This window comes from Acomys minous (assembly GCF_964271855.1).
Source record: "Acomys minous genome assembly, chromosome: 16".
In the NCBI taxonomy this organism is placed as follows: domain Eukaryota; kingdom Metazoa; phylum Chordata; class Mammalia; order Rodentia; family Muridae; genus Acomys; species Acomys minous.
The window spans coordinates 43,274,601-43,295,153 of record NC_140498.1 but is presented as its reverse complement, the minus strand read 5'-3'; the positions used below and the strand labels follow the sequence as shown (position 1 = coordinate 43,295,153).

General features: G+C 48.7%; 1 protein-coding gene across 4 annotated transcripts; it reads left to right on the top strand.

Moving 5' to 3' along the window:
- The first annotated feature begins 9,826 nt into the window (after positions 1-9,826).
- On the top strand, positions 9,827-20,200 carry LOC311585595 (UPF0764 protein C16orf89 homolog). 4 transcript variants are annotated; one of them, XM_084760991.1, is made up of 9 exons: positions 9,827-10,069; positions 11,784-11,933; positions 14,180-14,330; positions 15,271-15,388; positions 16,092-16,227; positions 17,335-17,439; positions 19,349-19,429; positions 19,614-19,669; positions 19,847-19,980. In XM_084760991.1, exons 1-8 carry the CDS (start codon positions 9,874-9,876, stop codon positions 19,634-19,636), a joined length of 960 nt encoding a protein of 319 aa, XP_084617117.1. In that variant the 5' UTR covers positions 9,827-9,873; the 3' UTR covers positions 19,637-19,669; positions 19,847-19,980. The 4 variants fall into 4 exon arrangements, with proteins under 4 accessions (XP_084617117.1, XP_084617115.1, XP_084617118.1 ...); XM_084760989.1 differs by lacking the exon at positions 19,614-19,669 and having other exon boundaries at positions 19,847-20,200; XM_084760992.1 differs by lacking the exons at positions 11,784-11,933; positions 19,614-19,669 and having other exon boundaries at positions 19,847-20,200.
- The last annotated feature ends 353 nt before the right edge of the window (positions 20,201-20,553 follow it).

Here is a 20,553-nt window from a genome sequence, read left to right as displayed (position 1 = left end):
AGCTCTAAGATAAATTTCAAGCTATTGTGAATTTCAGCTATTCCTGCTGAAAAGTACACTTCCCAGCTTCCCTTGCGGACTTCAAAGTCATTTTTACCCCTTATAAGAGGCCGCATCTTGGCCATTCACAAACGGAGGTAACAAAAATGCCTCCTCGCCATGAATAAACATGGCCCTGGCTAAGATCAGACCAAGCCTCTCTTTCTGCCTTCTGTCTAACAAGTGAGAATATTTTTTGGATGAGAGGCTGATGAAAACCCTCTATAGGTAAAGGTGCTTGCTGCCAAGATGGAGCTCGATCTCAGGGCCCCACACAATGGAAGGAGAGAACTGACTCTCTATGTTCTCACCTCCACACTCACGCCGCGACACACAGACATCCCCCGACACACACACACACATACACACACACACACACACACACACACACACACACACAATAAATAAATAAATATTATTTGGCTGAATTTCCTAGTTATGTTGAGGAAAGTGGCCATTCCCTGAGTACTGTATACAGGAGATCATGGCTACACATGGAAACTGATTTTTGTTGGTAGAAGGAAACAGCCCACGGGACTTCTGGCTGGTGATGCTCCATTTATCAGAAGTGTGCCTCCCAGTGAGAAAATTCATTAAGCAAAATGCTTATCTCTTCATTTGTCAAGCTACATGCATATTGAGGACAGCATTTCAAATATAAAAGAGAGGAGCCAGGTATGAGGGCAAATGCCTGGAATCCTAGCACTGTGGAGGAGGAGCAAACAGATCGGGAGCACAGTAACATTCTCTACTCCGTAGGGAGTTCAAGGCCAGCCTGCGCAGCTTAGGATCAGACCTCAAAAAAATAAATAAGGGGCTGGAGAAATGGCTCTTGCTTGCAATCACTAGGACAGGAATTCAGATCCTAATACCCATGTGACGAGCGAGGCGGCACCACCACCACCACTACCACCCCAAGCCCATAATCTCAGCTGCGAGAGGCAGAGATGGGAAGATCACTAAGGCTTGTTGGCTTCCTGCTTATCAGGACAAACAGAAGCCCCAGATTTAGGGAGAGGAAAAAAATAGGCAGCCAAGCTACAGGGGAAGGCACTCGCTGCCCTCTTCGCCTGGTGTGTGCACAAGCATGGACACCTGTGAGCTCAGCCGTGCACACGCACACGTGGTCATACACAAATACAGGAATACCCCCCTCCCCTTTTAAAACTAACTGCATAAGTGAAATGAAAAACCAAGAAATAAACTTTAAAAAGATAGTAAAACCCGTAGATTTATATTGCTTTGTGTTGGTTACACAAAGTCAAGGGTTCACTAAATTTTACTACGACATTTTTTAAATTTTGTGTGTTCGAGTGTGGTTGCCTGTATGTACATATGTGCATTGTGTGCCTGCAGAGGCCAGAAGAGGGCGCTGCATCCTCTGGAACTGGAGTTAACAGGTGGTCGTGAGCTGCTATTGTAGGTGCTGTCGGTGGAAACCAAACGTGGGTTATCAGTTAAGCCATCTCTCGAGCTCATTGTGACAGCCCTATGCACACATGCAGCACACGTAGATATTACTCATCATTCTTTTTTTTTCTCTCTCTTTTTTTTTTTTGAGATTTATTTGTTTATTACGTATACAATATTCTGCCTGTATGTGTGTCTTCCTGCCAGAAGAGGGCACCAGATCTCATTACAGATGGTTGTAAGCTACCATGTGGTTGCTGGGAATTGAACTCAAGACCGTCTAGGAAGAGCAGTCAGTGGTTTTAACGTCTGAGCCATCTCTTCAGCCCTACTCATCATTCTTAGCACTTGATGAAGCCCTGCTGTCTGTACTGAGATCTCTCTGATCTGCACTTCCTTGAGGGCAAAGGTCACAAAGTGAACTTAGAAATACTTCTGTCGTTTTGAATTGCCTAGCTGAATGAGTGTGTGCATGTAAGTGCAGGTGTCTATGGAGGCCACAAGGGGGCGCTGGATTCCTCAGAGTTGGAGCTACAGACAGTTGTGAGCCACCAGATATGGATGCTGGGAACCCAATTCAGGTCCTCTGTAAGAGCAGTGCGTGCTCGTAACAGCTGAACCATCCCTCCAGCTCCATGTAGTGATTTTTTTTTCTTTTTGGTTTCTTGAGACAGGAGCCTTGGCTGTCCTGGACTCGCTTTGTAGACCAGGCTGACCTCAAACTCAAAGAGATCCATCTGCCCCTACCTCCCTGAGTGCTGGGATTACAGGCATGCACCATGATACCCTGCTCTCCCATCTGAGAGCCGAGGTCCCAAAGCAGCCACAGTGGAGTCTGTGATGTGCCCATGGCAGCCTCCATGCTCTTGCTGAGAAACACTGAGATCACATTGTGTAGACACCCTTGGCCTCCTGGTAGCAGCTGCTCCAGCTCACCTGAAGCATGCTTGGAGCCCTCAGCGGCCACCTCTGGACAAGAGTCCCAGTGTTCCCAGAGCTCAAAACAGGACATCACAGTCCTCTTACTTGCTTTTTTATGATGGCCCATGACCTTGACTTCCCCAGATTAGGGAAATCAAGGCCACACCATTAGAAAGTATATTTTGGAGGCAGAGCAGGAGGCCATGGTTTTCAGAGGAAAAGGAAGCTCTAGCGACGTTACTTGTTTTCCTCAGCACTTTGACAAAAGCAACCTAAAGAAGAAACTGTCTGTTCTGCTCATAGTTTGGTGGTACAGCCCATCAAAGTGTGGAAGACGTAGCAGTAGGAGTGGGGGGGGGGGGCGGTGAGGCAGCTGGCCATATTGTGTCCGTGGTCAGAAAGCAGAAATTTATAAGGATCCAAGGATCCTAGCCCATGGGATGGTACAGCCCACAGCTAGGGTGGGTCTTCACAGCCAGTTAACAGAATCTAGGAATCCCTAAAAAGATGCCCGGTGGTTTGTTTGCCAAGTAAGTCTAGATCCTATCAGGTCAACAGACAATATTAACTACCTCTAAAGGTAATGTGAGCGGATGACAGACCCAGACCCTGGACAGAGCAGCCACTCCTCAGGTCCCTTGAGGCTCCCTGGTTGGATGGACTGCGTGGACTGGAGGCAGCTGCGGCCTGTGAACAGCAGAGGGAGACATAGCTCTCTTCAGAAACTTCTCAGATAAAGCTAGGAGCCCTGTGTGGTGGTTCACTCCTGTAATCACAGCACTCTTGGGGAGGCAGAGGCCAGCAGACCATGGTGAGTTACAGGTCAGCTTGCTCTACAAAACGAGTCCAGGACAGCCAAGGCTACACAGAGAAACCCTGTCTTGAAAAACAAAACAAGCAAACAAACAAAATCAGGATGAGTCAGTACAAGTTGAAGTTTATTAAGAAAACTTTTAAAGCTGGGCAGTGGTGGCTCATGCCTTTAGACTCAGCACTTAGCCGGGCGGTGGTGGCGGCACACGTCTTTAATCCCAGCACTCGGGAGGCAGAGGCAGGCAGATGGCTGTGAGTTCGAGGCCAGCCTGGTCTACAAAGTGAGTCCAGGACAGCCTAAGGCTACACAGAGAAACCCTGTCTCAAAAAACTAAAAACAAAACAAAATAGACTCAGCACTTAGATGGCAGAAGTGACAGCAGAAGCTACGCAGAGAGACCTTGCTGATAAATAAATAGGAACAAAAGAAAAGCTTTTAACAGATTTAAGTGTGGGTAATAAGAAAGGAAGAGAGAAGGAGATGCAAGAGAGAATGACAGTGGCATGTCCTCTAGGGCGGCTACTGTGAGAATTGTGCACTCTCACTTCACAATAAGAGCACTGGAGACTTAAGATAGCAACAGAGAGGTAGTTTACGACTTTGCAAAACTGGACAGACTCAGCCAAGGTGGCTGGCATGCTGACTGCACGCAGAGAACAGTTTTTATAATCCTAACACAAGCCTCCTGTGGTGGTTTGAATAAGAGTGTTTCCCCCTTAGGCTCATGTATTTGAATGCTTAGTCGTCAGGGAGTAGCGTTACTTAAGAAGGCTTAGGAGGCATGTGTGTCCTTGTTGGAGGAAGTGCGTCACTGGAGGTGGGCTTTTGGGGTTTCTGAAGCCCGACTCAGGCCCAGTGCCTCTTCCTTCTTGCTGTCTGTAGATCCAGATGGAGAACTCTGTTGCTCCAGCACCATGTCTGCCTGCATGCCACCACGCTCTCCACCATGAAGATGATGGACCCAGCCTCTGAAACTGTAAGCAAGCCTCAATTAAATGCTTCCTTTATACGCGTTTCCATGGCCATGGTGTCTCTCACCATGTTAGAACACTGACTAAGACAGAAGTTGATACCAAGAGTTGGGTATTGCTGTGACAGGCCTGAGCATGCTTCTTGGTCGTGGAATATGGACTTTGGATTGGGAAAGCAGTGGAATGCTTATGTGGGACTTAATGGGCCGTTCTAGAAGGAACAGGGAAGACGGTGCTGAGGATGATGTGAACTGTGAATGCCTGGCTCAAGAGGTTTCAAAGGAGAAGAATATTAGTAGGTGGCCTAAAGACCATTCTTACGATATTTTGGCAAAGAACATGACTGCTTTCCTCCCTTGTTCAAAAAAAAAAAAAGTGTCTGGGGCTACATTGAAAATGTTGGGATTAATGGTGTTGTCAGAAGAGATTTCAAGATAGCATAGTATTGTGTTGAAGACCCCAAAATTGGCATGGCCATATCTAATGGGAACAGTAAAAGTCATAAAGCCAAAACAGCTGCTTGACAAAGATCCAGCAAAGCTGAGCCAAGTGATGCAGTCGCTGTTGTGTGGTCTCCCACTTTCTGGCCTTGATCTCCATATGTTTTGCATGCTTGGAGGGAGGGTCATCACTTTTATTATTTGTACAACTTGGGAATATTGGATTTCTTTTTTCTTTTTTGAAGCAGGGTTTCTCTGTGTAGCCTTGGTTGCCTTGGACTGCTGTGTAGACCAGGCTGACCTCAAACTCACCAAGATCCATCGGCCTCTGCTGGGGTTACAGGCATGCATCACCACACCCAGCTCTTATGAATCATTTATACCTTCTCCCAGGAGTACTGCTTCTAGGCTTCCCCAGGGAGGTCCTGAGCATACTATCCCTCCCATGTTTTAGGGAGATACTACTTGAAGGTCTTCCTCATGCCCTGGAGGTTGTGACTCAAGTAAATATGCCAGAGATCTTCTTATGAGTCTCTGAGATACTCTTGGAACATCTGACCCTGCACTTACTCAGGAACAAGATAATCTCAGAACAAAGTAAACTTAACAAGATAAGCAAGGTTCAGTGGGCTAGAGGAATTGGCAGCAAATCAAACTAAAATCCTCTTCTTACTACTGATGGACAAAAAAAAAAAAAAAGGTGAGGATAAGTGATAAGAAAATACAGTATAAAGACCTCACTTTTCTTAGAAAAAGTTAACTCATACCGGGCCCCTGTGGTGTTCTATGACCAAGGAATAAAAGAATACCAAGATTAGACATATAAATGAATTCTACAAAAATATGACATAAACATTGTATTGTGGCGGAAACTGAATACCTGCAGTGACTTTGGCATGAAGACTTTTCCTGGGCCTGACGACTCTTAGCACCCTGAGTGTTACAAGTTGATAATACGCTGCTTGGGACATGACAATCTGCCCAGGCTGGCCTGAAGAGTTTTCTTTCTTTCTTTTTCTTTCTTTCTTTCTTTCTTTTTCTTCAAAATAAACTATTTACTAATATACATCCAGGACAATACAACACAAATTCAAGATATCCACTGCAGCCAAGTTTTTAAAAATCTGTAACTGCCAAGCTAAGAAACCAGAGTATTAACCCATAGCTGGTAACAATCAATAGAAACAAAGGTGACACAGCCACATTCTCTCTCTGCAACTTTAGAGACTGACGGGGGTATAAGATAAAATACATTTTAATGCCCTCAAAACAATTATCTGTATACTATAAAAATGTTTATAAAATCTATGTTGTATTTTCAGGCATCTGTTGACTCCCAGCAAAAACATAACCCTCTCTGGTAACATTACAAGTGACCATGACCATAGTGTTAAGAGTAGAAACAAAATCAGAACCAAATAGGTCAAGCTGAACGTGATCTTCCAGAGACCAAGTGCTTTTAATTTTAGAAGTGATTGAGCAGGGGCTAAAGAGATCAGCTGGTCATTAACTAGCCAAGAACTTCTAAGTTCTACAAAATAAAAACTCTAGCTCTTACCACCACCCAGCAGTACTACCGAACACTAAGAACCTCGTGTACTCCTCTCCATTTTCATACACATGTGCATGCTTGCACACAAGACATTATTTATAGTCTTCAAAATTTAAAACCAGAAAGCCTTATCAAGCTTAACTGAGGGGTGGCAGTTATCAAAGCATGGATGGCTGTAATTTTACAAGTCGTTCAGAAAAAAAAATTAACCTAATTTAAAATTTTGAGTGTTGGCCAAGGAAGTTTCCCATCTCAGCCAAGTTAAATCTGTGCCCAAAACACACTTCACTGTGCAGCAAGTCTGGCCCGTGAGAAAACAAGTCACGCTTTATGTAGAAACAGGACGCCAGGTCACACACTGGTTCCCCTGCACTAATGGCGTCAGCAGACCAAAGCTTTTTAGTTTTTGTTGTTGTTTGTCTGTTTGTTTTAAAGCTAATCAAATGTATACCTACCTGTATCTTGAAAAGTAAACCTGACCACTCCTCAATGAAGCAATTTGGGATAAACTATAAAGAACGAAATTCACACAAAATCAAAGTAAAATTTCCCCAAAAGCTCATGAACTGGCAACAAAAACAAATTAAAGTTTCCCTTTAAGTGGCCTGTATATATACATTCACATATGTATTTAAGTTGTACCGAAAGCTGCTTACGGGGCTGGAGAGATGGCTCAGAGGTTAAGAGCACTGCCTGCTCTTCCAGAGGTCCTGAGTTTAATTCCCAGCAACCACATGGTGGCTCACAACCATCTCTAATGTGATCTAATGCCCTCTTCTGGCGTGCATTAATATGTATATGCATTAATAAATAAATCTTTTATTTTAAAAAGCTGCTTACAAATGGCAATTCCTGTGAAGCAGGTGACGATGAAGGTCCAGGTCACTCTCTCGTGTTTCTTAATGCACTGGTGCTGGAGTCTGGACCATCTGAAAGGGCTGGCCTTGTCTTCCGGGGCATCTAAACTCGCTGGATTAGAAAAGGACAGTGGACAATTTCTTCTAGATAGTTCACAAGTCTGATCCATACTGTGCCCGCATCAACCTTGGTCCCTAGAGCGTTAGGCGCATGCTTGTTGTTGAGAGAGCCATATTCGGAGATTTTTCTTTCTGTCTAGTGCCCTTAAAACCACACATGATTCTTAAAAGTTGGGCTATGGGGTTGACGCAGGAAAAAATGGTTGTAAAAGATAAGTCTGTTCTGTCAGGGCTTATCAGTGGTGACTAAACTTATGAGGAAGTTAAAACACATGTGTGTGAGAGCAAAAATGATCTGATCTATGTTTTGGAACAATGTGCATCTAACCCTGCCTGTTCTGTATGAAGAAAGAAGCGCTCTGCCTGCCAGTCAATCAGCTCTGCCTGCCAGTCAACCACTCCCTCCATGCCAGTGCTTGACTCGTCCCTCCCTTTCCGATCTTGAATTCACCCCGCTTCAGGCCTTGTCCTCATGCGGGCCTGGACCCCAGCACAAAATGCTGGTGATGCCAGAGTCATAGGACAGTGAACTGAACCTCTGGATGGAAAGCAATGGAACCTCTGAATGGAAATGCTTTCGTTTACAAGAGCAGCCCCACCATGGTGTCCACTCACAGCAGTAGAGCAGGGACAAGACACTCCCTTCCCTTATTGGCTGCATGATCAGGAGGGTGTAATCTGCGTCTTGTCTCTCCTTCTGCCACTTGCTTTTGGGGGGCTGTTGTTGTTGTTGTTGTTGTTGTTGTTGTTGTTGTTTGAGACAGCTGTTCTCTGTGTAACAGCTCTGGCTGTCCTGGAACTCACTCTGTAGTCCAGGCAGGGCTTGAACTCATGGAGATCCACCTGCCTCTGCCTCCCAAGCGCTGGGATTAAAGGCATGCACCACCACGGTCTGGCGCATTTGTCTTCTTATCATTGCATTTTCTTCAACAAAAATGAGTGGGCTTGTCTATGGCTTACATCCTGTTTTGGGGTTAAAGCTTATCAGGTACATGACCTTCTCATGTCTGCAGATCACTTGGCAACCTTGGCTGTTGGTAATTTTCCACTCCAAACGTCTAGTTGGGGGAGGCGGGGGTGGTAGTTAGATTAACAGTCTGGATGGTAGTAGCAAGTAGCCTGCCAGCAGGGGTCTGGTGTTCTCTGTTTGTTCACAGTTGGACCTAAGCTCACCCGTGCTGCTTTTGTTTTGAAAATGAACCGTTCAGTTTTATTTTTTTTTAGACTCTGAACTACTGATCTACATCTTAGCACTCTTCTTATGTTTTTAAAAATTTAAGTCAGGGTCGTTAAGTCACTCTGGCTAGCCCCGAACTCACTGTGTATTCCAAGCTGTCCTCAAATTCACAGCGGACCCTCCTTCCTCACCCTCCCAAGTACTGTGATTGCAAGCGTGCTCCACCAGCTCCACCACCCCCAGCTTGGTGGCTTACCTTCTGTCTTAGTTAAAGTTTCCGTTGCTGTGAAGAGACACCATGGCCACAGAAACTCTTATAAAGGAGACCATTTCATTGGGGCTAGCTTACAGTTCAGAGCTTTAGTACACTATATTCATGGAGGGAAGCTTTGGAGGGAAGCTATGGCAGCGCCCAGGCAGACATAGTGCCGGAGAAGGAGCTGAGAGTAGCCACACCTTGATCTGAGGGTAGCAGAAGGGGGCCGCCACACTAGGTCCAGCTTGAGCGGATAAGACCTCAGAGACCACCTCCACAGTGACACGCTACTTTCAAACAAGACCACACCTCTTAAGAGTACTGCTCCCCAGGGGCCAAGCATTCAAACACATGAGCTCACTGGGGCCATTTTCCTATTCAAACCACTGAATCTCTGTAGCCTCGCATTCTGGCTCTACTGATTAAGTGTCACTCTGAGAAAGCTTGTGAGAACAAGTGTGCCTGCCAATGAACCAACTCCAAACTTATTTAAAACAAGCAAACCTGTGGGGCAGAGTGGCATATGCCTTTATCCTAGCACTGGGGAGGCAGAGGCAGGCAGATCTCTGAGTTCAAGGCCAGCCTGGCTTACAGAGTGAGGTCTGGGACAGCCAGGGATACATAGTGAGACCCTGGTGGGGGTGGGAAATAAACTTTGGATTGTTTTTTTAGCTTCAGTCACCATGGCTAGATCAACAGTGGAAAACTAAGTCAAGAAAGATAAGGAGGCTGGTGAGACAGATCTGTCAGTGAAGTGCTTGCTGAACAAGCTTGACCTTCATAAAAAGCCATGCACGATGACACAGCTTGTAGTCCCAGCACCAGGAGGTGGAGACAGGAGGGCCTGACCTGGGGCTCACTGGCCAGTCAGTCTTGACTACATCACAAATCTCAGGCCAATGAGAGGCTCTGCCCCCAAAATCAAGGATGCTCCTATAGAGTGAAACCAGAGGTTGGCCTCTGGCTTCCACAAGCACACACGCACTTGAGCATGTACACACACACATGCACACGTGCGCGCACACACACAGACATGCACACATGCACCCCCACACAAACTCACACCCATATACACCCATGCACAAAGACAAGAGTGGATTCCCTGCCCCACATGGCAACCAGCAAACCCCATATTTTAAAATGTCCTGACTATGCCCATGGCCCTGTGGCTGGCCCCTGCAGCCCTGCCCTGGCACTTGTCTCTAACTCTTCCTAGGGGATAGGGGTGGAGGAAGAGGCGGGAACAAGGTATTTAAAGGATCTGGGAAAGTGCCTGCCACTTCAGGGTGTGACCATCCGCCAACAGAAAGCTGCTCATGGCAAGGTTCTGGCTGCTTCTGCTCCTGCTGCTGGCCCTGCCACCACAGGTCTCCTCACTGCCATGGCCAGACACTGCACAGGGCACCATGGCAGGCCTAATCCTGACTGCGCTAGAGAAAGCCACCTTATTCCTGGAAGACAGGCTGCCCACAATCAACCTGGACGGCGCAGTGGGGTTCCAAGTGCTGGAAGGTATGTGAGCCTCGCCCCCAGGTAGGTGCTAGGAAAACCAGTTCCCCCAGGACCTGAGACCTGGGTAAGATGAAAACCCAGGGCTCTTCCTGAGTGTGTGGCTCTCAGCCAGCTCTTATCAAACTTTGTAGAATGAGGAAGGACTTAAAGGCAACATGAGAAAGATTTGGAAATGATATTGTCAGAAGGAAAAGATTCCTATGGCAGCCCTTCCTCACAGGCTGTGAGCATGGCGGGTAGAGAGCCACTTTTAATGGGTCCTTAAAGGAAAGTCACTCCCCTAAGGGTGGCTGTAGGAGCCCTCCCCCAGATACTGCCCCAACCTGGCTTCCTCCCCTTCTGCCAAAAGGAAGTTAAAGGTCCTGAGAAAAGTCAAGTGTTTGTTAGCTTTGGGAGGCCTAAGATCCGTAAGGAGTGGCCTGGAAACTGGCCAAGACACTGGAGACACAATGGTGTGCATGCACACACGTACACACCTGGGTTGCAGTGAGCAGCGGTCAACTGCCCAAAGTGACAAAGATCCATGTCTGGTGTCTGCCTGGACGGGCAGTGGGCATCTCCAGGGAGACTCGTATCTCCTCCAGGATGAGGCTGAGACAGTCATACACAGCAGTGCCAAGTTCCTGTAGAAATTAAGACGTATAAGCCGGGTGTGGTGATGTATGCTTGTAATCCCAGTGCTTGGGTGGCCAAGGCAGGTGGATCATTGTGAATCTGAGGCCAGCCTGGTATATATAGTCAGTTCCAGGACAGCCAGGGTTATCTAGAGAGATCTTGTCTGAATTTAAAAAAAAAAAAAAAAAAGCCAACACAGAAACAAAGAAGGGAGAAAGAGGAGAGAGACTAAATAATTTACTTTCTTTCCTTTTTGGTTTTTTTGAGACAGGGTTTCTCTGTGTAGCCTTGGCTGTCCTAGACCCACTTTGTAGACCAGCCTGGCCTGGAACTCACAGAGATCCACCTGCCTCTGCTCCTGAGTGTTGGGATTAAAGGTGCATGCCACCATGCCCGGCTAGTCATAATTTTTCTTAGGGCTGGTTTTTCTGTTAGGCATAGCAGGTACAGTGCCAACCCAACATCATATTTTTAGGGACCTGTGAAGATATCTTGGTTTTGGTTTTGTTTGTTTTTCAAATCAGGGTTTTTCTGTGTAGCTCTGGTGTCCTGAAACTCTCCCTGTAGACCATGCTGACATCAAACTCAGAGTCGCCTTCCTCTGCCTCTGAAGTGTTGGGAGTCAGGATGTGTGCCACCACTGTCCAGCAAGACATTTTAATGGTAGGTGAATAGACACTAGCCTGAAGAACAAATCCATGCCACCACATGCCTCCCCCAGTCCACACACCTCCCTACTTATGCCCGACAGACTGCAGTCTGCCAAGCTAATACAAAAATTTTATCAAGAGCTTTCTCTGTACAACAGAAAATGCCAAGTCTCTACATATTAGCTCATTTAATCCACAAAAAAACCCCAAGAAGTAATAATGTATGATGACAAAGGAAAAGAAATTAAGTTGATGAAAAAAGCATAGAGAATCAAGACTTGAACCCAAGCCCAATTCTAGAATCCAAGCTTTTAGCCACACCCACAGCCCAGATCAGCTTTACAAACACCTCATTTCCACTCAGGGCCCTACGCATAACCACGGGTGTTTTCCCTGCACACGTGCTTGGTCAGATGTTAGAACGAACAGCTTCTGACCTCCCCTTTCAGTGCAACTCCGAGGAGTCCAGCAACAATGGGCTCCCAACCCTGTGCTGCAGCCTCTCGGCTCGCGCGCCGGACAGCTGGCCAACACGCTATCTGCTCTCCTCCAAAGATCCATCTTCTACCTCGAGCAGAGTGACCCCACATACCTAAGAGGTGAGAGCGGGTTGGGCAGCATCCTGGGTGCTCGCTGGAATACCTAGTCAGGGGCACCTCCTGAAGCAAGGCAGGGTCAGGACAGGCCACACCAGTCATTGGGAAGCCACAGGTGACCCGGTTGCTTCCTGGTTTCAATCCTGGTTGCCCGTCCTAGAGCAGAGAGGCAGGTCTGCCTCCAGGGCTGGGATGTTGAGAAGACATTCATCACTTTGCACAGAGGACCCACCCACCACTCTGTATCTTGTATCAAAGTCCCTCACCTTTTCCCTCTTAAGGATCGACCCTACAGAGGCTTCCAGACTATAAGCCCGATTTATCTGTTCCTGGTCAGGGATGGGGACATGTGTAACACCAGAGCCTGCTGTGTGACACTCTTCCTGGGGACACATGAATGTCTGTTTACCCCATATAGGGGTAAACAAACCAAAATAGTAAGAGTGAACCAGTGAGTCTACCGAGGTCACTCACAGGAGTACGGAGGACTCAAAGACAGCTGCGTCGCTGAAAGCCCGCCCAGCGTGGGTGATGACTTTTACAATCTGGAACTGTTCTCAACCTGGTCCAGGCCAGGCTCACTTTCTCTGCTAATTAAAGAATTAAAAGGCAGGGAAACTCTGGTACACAACAGATAGCCATAAGGAAAAATCTCAGACACCAGAATCAACAGGTTAAGAGTGAATGGGTGTGCACACACAAAAGGGACACAGAGAGATGGTCTCTTCGCAAGGCAGGGGGTGATCTCCTGAAGGGCTGGGGACTTCCTAAGGGTCCTTGATGAGCTACAATGAGTGTCCTCCCCTTAATTTAAGATTGGTCAATTTAGATGAAGAAAGGGAAGCTGAGAGGTGCTTAGCTTTGGGTAAACATATCCTGGTCCAGCCTTGAGCAGCCTGGGCCAACGGGCCAGGAGAGAGGTCCTATGGGCAAGAGAAAAGTTTGTCTCCTTGAATTGTCCATCTGTGGCCCCTTTCCCTGTCTTCCTGTCAGAGCTGCCTGATTTCTGGTCCCTCGGAACCCTTGAGCTGGCTGAATGACTTGTAGTCGACTGGCAGGTCACATTCTCTTCCAGACAGCGTGGATGGTTTCAGCTTCTTTTGCAGCACAGACTGAGCTGTGTGGTGGTGAGACCAGGCCTTACCACTGCGCCAGCCTCCTCAGAAGCCCCTGGCTGGCCACTGACAGCAGAATAATTCCACTGTACACCCCTACCCAGAAGTCTGGGGCTTTGTATCAGCACCTCATACTTCCAGGGGATGCTGTGGTCTAGGCAAAGCCTGTCCATAGATCTGTGCTATTGATTAGGGAAATGTTGCTTCCCTGGGAAGTAAGAGGCTTTGTGCATTTCAGGGTCATAACAGCCTCCCTTTAAATATTCTTAAAAAGTACTTATGTATATAAGTGTTTCACCTGCATATATGTCTGAATACCGCATGCATTCCTAGTGTCCGGGGGGCTGTGTATGTAGGCAAATCCTACACTCTATTGATTATGTTCTGGTTTTGTTGTTTTAGAAAAAAAAGGCACCAAGGACCAGAAATGAAGCTCAGGTGTAGAGTGCTTGCCTAACACATACAAAGCTCTGCGTTCCCGCCCAGCACGGTATAAACCAGCTGTGGTGGCAATGCCCACAGTCCCAGCACTCGCTGAGATGGGTCAGGAGTTCAAGGTCATTCTCAGCTATATAGTGAGTTCGAGGCCAGTCTGGGCTACATGAGACCTGACAGGAAAAGAGTAACTGCTGTGATTCAAACTTTGTGCTCAGTCAGGGAAAGCTCAGGCAGAGCTGCCACCAAAGCTAGAGTCATTTGGGAGGAGGGTCTCAACGCTGAGAAATGCCTCCATAAAATTTGCCTGTAGGAGAGTCTGTAGTGTTTTTTTTTTTTTCTTGGTTGATGATTGTTGTGGGAGGGCACAGCTCACTGTGGGTGGGGTCACTCCTGGGAAAGTGGTCCTGGCTGCTAGAAAGCAGGCTGAGCAAGCATTCCTTCACGGGCTCAGCCTCAGCTCCTGCATCCAGTGTCCTGCCCTGCCCTGACTTCCCTCAGTGATAGAAAGTGACCTGAGGGTTTGAAGGTGAAACAAACCCTTTCCTCCCCAAGTTGATCTCGGTCATGGCGTTTTGTCGCAGCAGTAGAAACTCCAACCGTGACTGGGCATGCACTTTCTGGCTGGGAATAACCGGCAGTGTTGTAGCCCTTGGTTCCTTGTCGTCCAGCACACTTCCTACCTCTCCTTCACTGCAGAGTTCCAGCCAAGCATTCAGCCTGGGTTTTGGAAGTTGCCCCAGGCCTGGACACGCACCAATGCCTCCCTGGTCTACCGCTGGCTGGAGCCCCTGGACTCATTCTCAGAGGAAAGCAGTGATGCGTGCCTGGTGCAACTGCTAGGAACGGGGTAGGTCCCCCATCTCACCAATACCTTAAAACCCCCAATGGTGCCCCGTTGGCCACAACCAGAGCTTTGAGCAAATGCAGGTGCATGCGCAGACATGCAGCAGCCATCTCCCATCCTGCTCCACAAAATCCAGAGCTCATCTGCCCTGGACCATGGCATTTGACCTCCTCCCCAGAGTGGCTCTCTCTGAGTCCCTCTGCACACAGGACAAAGCCTCAGTCCCTGAAAATCACTTCAGGGTCCCAAGCATCTCCCACACAGGCTCTAGGTGCTCTTTACAGATTCGGTGGGTTTGGGCAAGCAGTACTGAACATAGTCTTCCTCCCCATTTCTTCCTGCGGTGGATGGGCTTGCAGCAAGGTCTAGGGCACTTTAGTGCAGGGGGCAGGGCAACATGGGGGGGGCACTATCTTCTCAGCCTCCTTCAGAGAAGGTGCTAATTCCCAGGTGACCCACAGTGGGGCTGCACTCTAGATAATGACCTGTATTGTCACAAAGGGTGTGAGCAAGAGTGTTGAGCCCAGACCATACTTCCCCAAATTGTTGGGTTTGACAACAACTTAGGAGGCTGATAGGAAAGGTATTTGGGGACGCCATGGAAGAATAGGAAGTCGCACACTGGTCGCTTGTCCAACCTCAAGACAGGGTCAGTACTGTGTCCTCTGAGCTAGATCAAGATGAGGACAGAGCCAGCCATGGTGTCACATACTTCGAGTCCCAGCTCTCAAAGAGGCTGAGACAGGAGGACCGACCGGGCTACAGAATGAGACCTTGTCTCAAAACAAAGTAAGACCCAGGACACCTGTGTTTTATTTAGCAACCCTGCACCCAGCCCACAACAGTCACCTTAATAATGACGGAGGAAAACACAGAGTGGGCAGACCCCGGGTGGGATGGACAGGGAGCCTTGTCCTCGTCAGCTTGAGTTGTCTCCTTCCAGGACAGACAGCAGCCAGCCTTGCAGGCTCTCCGACTTCTGCAGAACCCTTATGACCAAGGCCGGCTGCTCAGGCTACAGCCTGTCCCACCAGCTGCTCTTCTTCCTCTGGGCCAGAATGGTAAGTGCTGAGCAGAGAAAGAAAGCCAGTTCTCAACTCCCCCTTTCCTCCCACAGCGTGGTGTGGCGACCCCGAGGGGCTCCCCAGCTCCCCTTTCTCCTCCTACAGTGCGGTGTGGCGACCCCGAAGGGCTCCCTGGCTCCCCTTCTCTTCCCACAGCGTGGCATGGCGACCCTGTATGGCTCCCTGGCCCACGCTTTCTAGCAGGACTTGGAGCTGCCTTCTGAGCCCTCAGTGAAGAGGATAAAATTTGCAGGGTGCCACCCAGTGTTTGCTCCCCTGTCAGGCATTACCTCGCTATTGCCCACCAAAGCCAAAGCCCCTCGAGTCTAAGCTCTGGCGCTAGTGTCCAACCTATGAGCGCAACGCAACACAAAACCATAATCCTACTTGAAACACTACAAAGTGTTCTGAGATTCTTTTTGTAAGTCTACCGCGAAGATGAGAGCAGCTCAGAATAACAAAAGCTTGGGCACACATGCAGGCCCTTCCCTTTCCGGAAAAAGGCTTTGAGGCTCTTGACAATCTAGTGACCACGCCTGATTGTGCTGACCTGCAGAGTGGGGAGTGTGGCTGGGGAAGGAGGAGAGAGCATCCTCCAAACACAGCCCCTGTAAGACCAGCTTAGAGATGCAGGCCTTCCCTGACTGCACATGTGTCTCCCACACACCTACCTTCTCATCTGCTGCTGTCTGTCCCTCAGCAAGGGTGCACAGAGGGACTGTTCCAGCAGAGCCAGCACTACATGGATATCTTCTGTGCCAATATGATGGACCTGAACCGGAGAGCCGAGGCCATCGGCTACACCTACCCCATCCAAGACCTCTTCATGGAAAACAGTGAGCCCGCCCTTCTGCCCTCAGGGCAGAGTAGAGGGGCGTTCGCAAAGGGCATGCACAAGCATAGTTGGGACTGCTAAGTTAAGCAAGTAAACAGAGGGCACGGGCCTGGGGAGATAGCTTAGTCAGCAAAGAAGGGCGTGCTTTGCATGCATGAGGGCCTGACTTTGATCCTCAGCACTCCTGTGGGAAAAGCCAGGTGTGGTGACATACTTGTAATCCTAGAGCAAAGAAGGCAGAGACAGGCAGATCCCTGGGGTTGCTGGGGAGGTAGAGACAGGCGGATCCCTGGGGTTGCAAGGGGAGGCAGAGACAGGTGGATCCCCTGGACTTGGTGGCCAGCGAGCTTAAGTAAGGAGTAAGTCACAGGTCCCACCAAGAGACCTTGTCTTGAAAAATAAAGGTGGGGCTGGCTAAATGACTCACGGTGGGTGAAAAAAAAACCTGCTCGCCTTTACACCCAAAAACATGAATTCAGTCCCTGAGATCCACATGGTGGAAGGAAAGAATCAATCTCCACACGTTGTCCTCTGATCTCTATACACGTGCCACGGCACACAAACATGCCCACACACGATATGAAAATAAATAATGTACTAAAAAAAAATAAGGTGGACAGCTCTTTAGGGATGGTGCCGTAGTTAACCTCTGGCCTCCATGTGTACTTGCACACATGTTGCTTATTTGGGACTTAAATGTAACTGATCATCATGCGTCTACTCATCACAGTGACTGCTCGTTGTCCACCAAGTCTGATCTACTTGGGGAGTTCTGGTCAGACTGATCAATGGGCACACAGACCCCACCCACACCAAGGTCTTGGAGATAAAGAGAGGGATCTCTGAATGTCTGCTTCTTTGGTGGGGTATCCAAACACCCCCACAAACACACACCTGACTCCCATTGGCCTGTGATAGCACAGGAAAGGCAGGACTAGGGCCTTGGAGCCTCTGGTGGCCAAGGCAGAACATCCTTCCTGCACCTGGAACCCTAGAGCAGTGCCAGGAGAGACAGGCAGGTCGCTTAAGAACCCCCTTGTGTGGTGGCCCCAGGGACAATGGGAGGAGGTGGAAACAGGCCTGCAGAGGGACGTTGATGTGTTCGCAGTTATGTTCTGTGGCATGGCCGGCTTCTCCGACTTCTACAAGCTGCGTTGGCTGGAAGCCATCCTCAGCTGGCAGAACCCCGAGGTTGGGTGCTTTGGGAAGCCTGGTGAGTTGCCTGTCTGCCTCAGCTGGGAGCAGTGGTGGGTGGGGTCCCAGTTTCTGGGTCACTCAAGGAAAGGATGCACTGGCACTGAGAACTGATGGTGATTTAGAACAAGCAAGCACACACACAAAGGTGTGGATGGGGTTTGGCATTCTGAGGGCCCAGTTCAGCAAGCGGGAAGGCAGCCCTATGGGGGAGCCTAGCCCACTGCCCCTGCGTTAACAAATTCATTCCTTCCACATTCCCTGAACATCTGTGGATTTGCCAGATGTTATCCAATGCTGGGGAAAGTCAAAGCAGAAAGAAAGGTGTAGAAACCCCCTCAAGACACCAGTAGATATGGTCATGCCAACTTCTGCCAAGAGATGAAAGAGCACCAAACACTGGGAAAGGCTCTTTGACGGGAGCAGTCAGGGAAGACCCCCAGGAGCGGGTACATAGTTAAGAAACCCCAGATGAGCCTTTCCAATTTTGTGGCATGTGACCTCAGGATATCTTTGAGCTAGGTCAATTTACTCTCTGGGACTCATTTTCCTCAGCTGTAAATAAATGGGCACAAGCATCACCCACCACCTTCCATGAACCCCTGGCTTGTGCCTGCCATAGGGCAGATTCCCAGGAAATCCCAGAATCTCTATGGAGAAGCTTGGGGTCCTTGAAGCAGCCGATAAGATGTGGTGATGCGCTACGGCATGGTGATGCTCTAAGAAGTGGCGATGTGTCTCTGTCATCCTAGCCTCTGAAGAGGCTGAAGCCAGAGAACCGAAGGCCAAGGCCTGTTTGGCCTTAGAGTGAGCTTTAGGCTGGCCTGAACAACTCAGTGAGATCCTGCCTCAAAAGAACATTTTAACAAATGAGCCTGGCTTCAAGAAGGCTTAGGGTGTAAAAGCCCTTGCCACCAAACCAATCTGATGACCTGGACCCACATGGTAGAAGAGAAGTGACACCCACAAGTCATCTTCTGACTTCTACACACACACACACACACACACACACACACACACTTAAATGTAATAGTGATTTTATTTTTAATTTATTTTTATGTGTATGAGTGTTTTTCCCACATATATTATGTCTGTGCCCCGTATGTAAGCAGTGCACACAGAGGCCAGAAGAGGTCTCAGATCCCCTAGGACTGCAGTTACAGATGGTTGTGAGTTGCCGCATTGGACCTGGGACTCAAACCTAGATCCTCTGGGAGAGAAGCCAGGGCTTTTGACCGCTGAGCCATCTCTCCATCACTAGTAATAGTTTTTAAAAGGGCTAAGTGGGTGGAGTGCAGGCCCACATGTACAAGAACACAGATTCAATCTTAAGTACCACAAAACTAAATAAATAAAATAAATACTTAAAAGAAGTTTCAAAAAACAGCTTAGAGTGGCTTATATCTATAACACCAATGCTTGGGGGCTGCAGCAGGGGGACTGCTACAAGTTCAAGGCCAGCCTGGCCTATAGAGTGAGAACTGATCTCAAAACAACAATCTGGCATCGTGGTGCACGCCCTTAATCTGAGCTCTCAGGAAGCAGAGGCAAGTGGATCTCTGTGAGTTCAAGGTCAGCCTGGTCTACAGAGTGAGTTCCAGGACAGTCAGAGCTACATAGACTCATATCCCAATAAAACAAAAACAATATTATATCCTGTAAACAGGATGCAGAGTCCTAGGCCCAGCACTTAGAGTGAGGGGTCAAGCAGGGCAGACTCTTGCATTTCTTAGGAGCCTCTCCAGGGATTCTGATATTGGGGGGGGGGTGGACTGTGGTGAGGACAAGTGTGACCCTGAGGTGGGCTCTGCAGAAAGACACAGCAGAAACCTAGAACCACTGAGTCCTTTGAGGGTCAGCAGGGGGAAATGTTTATTGAATGAATGTTAAAGTTTACCCTGAGAACTTCACCTTTGGCTCTTCTCCAGCCCCAAAGGGTAAACTTCCGGAAGTTCCACATCATCAGGGCGTTCTGAGAAGAGTGAGAAGGCGGGAAAAACTGTTCACAGGTGACAAATACCCAGAGGGTCACTTACCCATCACCCAAGCTATTAAGGCTTTCTCCTGTTTAGCGGTGGTGGTTTCCCCCAGAACCAGGGGATAAAACCAGGGGCCTTGGCATCCTAGATGCGTGCTCTACTACTGAGCTACTCTCACCTCTGTTTTTTCCCTTCTGACACTGTTTGCCTTCAGTGGAAAAAGGCCCAAGCCACTGATGAGCCCTTCTTCTTGTAGGGGCAAAGGGAAAGGTCAGTATCTATGATGGGCAGCTTAGTTCTGTACAGGATGTCAATATACCTACACAGTGCCTGGCAGATTGGCTGATGGAGGTGGGAGGGGGGTGTTGGGGACTCGTAAAGCATTTATGATGGAGTGTATTGAACAAAGGGCCAAGTTGGTCCCAGGACTTCTCTCCCTCCCCACAGATGGCTGCTCTTGCCACAACACAGCCACCGCAGTCGCAGCCTTGGGTGGCTTTCTCTACATCCTGGCAGAATACCACCCAGACAACGGAGAGCCGCATCCACCTACACAGTCACCAGCAAGCAACTACCCAGACGGTGCTGCCATGCCTGGTGTCTAGAGGATTCGCATGCCCCTTAGCATTGCGTCTTGGGTCCTGGAGTCAGGGGTCACACGCTGATGGAGCATTTGAGGAAAGTGACCCATTATCACATCTGTGTGTTTAAAAGTCTGGAGAAAGCAGGGCCAGGGGAGGCAGGGTTGGAGAGTGGGGTGGATCAGATGTCAGCAGGATACATAAAGCACAATCCATTGGAGCTGAGTCTTCTGTCTTTTGTACATGTGTCAGATCGTCTCTTTGTCCAGACAGGCTCTCGCCGTGTATTCCTGGCTGGACTGGAACTCACAAAGACCTGCCTGCTTCTGCCTCCCAAGTGCCTCCAGCTGTGTGTCAGACGTTGCTGCGTAGTCCAGACTGGGATCAAGAGCATCCTGCCTCCACTTCCTCAGTACTAGGATCGCAGGTGTGTGCCGCCATACCCTGTTGGGAGTCGAGCCTTGTTTCCTCAGGCATAAGGACAATCGTGCATGAATTCAGATCTCTGTGTCTTCCTAACACTGCTAGAGTGGTAATGACATCAGTGTGGGGGCTGGGGTACGCGAGTGAGTG

Bases quoted from the DNA above. Each gene is read 5' to 3' on its own strand.
- LOC311585595 (XM_084760989.1), top strand. From the start codon at position 9,874: ATGGCAAGGTTCTGGCTGCTTCTGCTCCTGCTGCTGGCCCTGCCACCA. The intron at 14,331-15,270 runs GTAGGTCCCCCA...GTCTCCTTCCAG, and splicing joins GTGCAACTGCTAGGAACGGG to GACAGACAGCAGCCAGCCTT. The intron at 17,440-19,348 runs GTGAGTTGCCTG...GCTCTTCTCCAG, and splicing joins TGGGTGCTTTGGGAAGCCTG to CCCCAAAGGGTAAACTTCCG.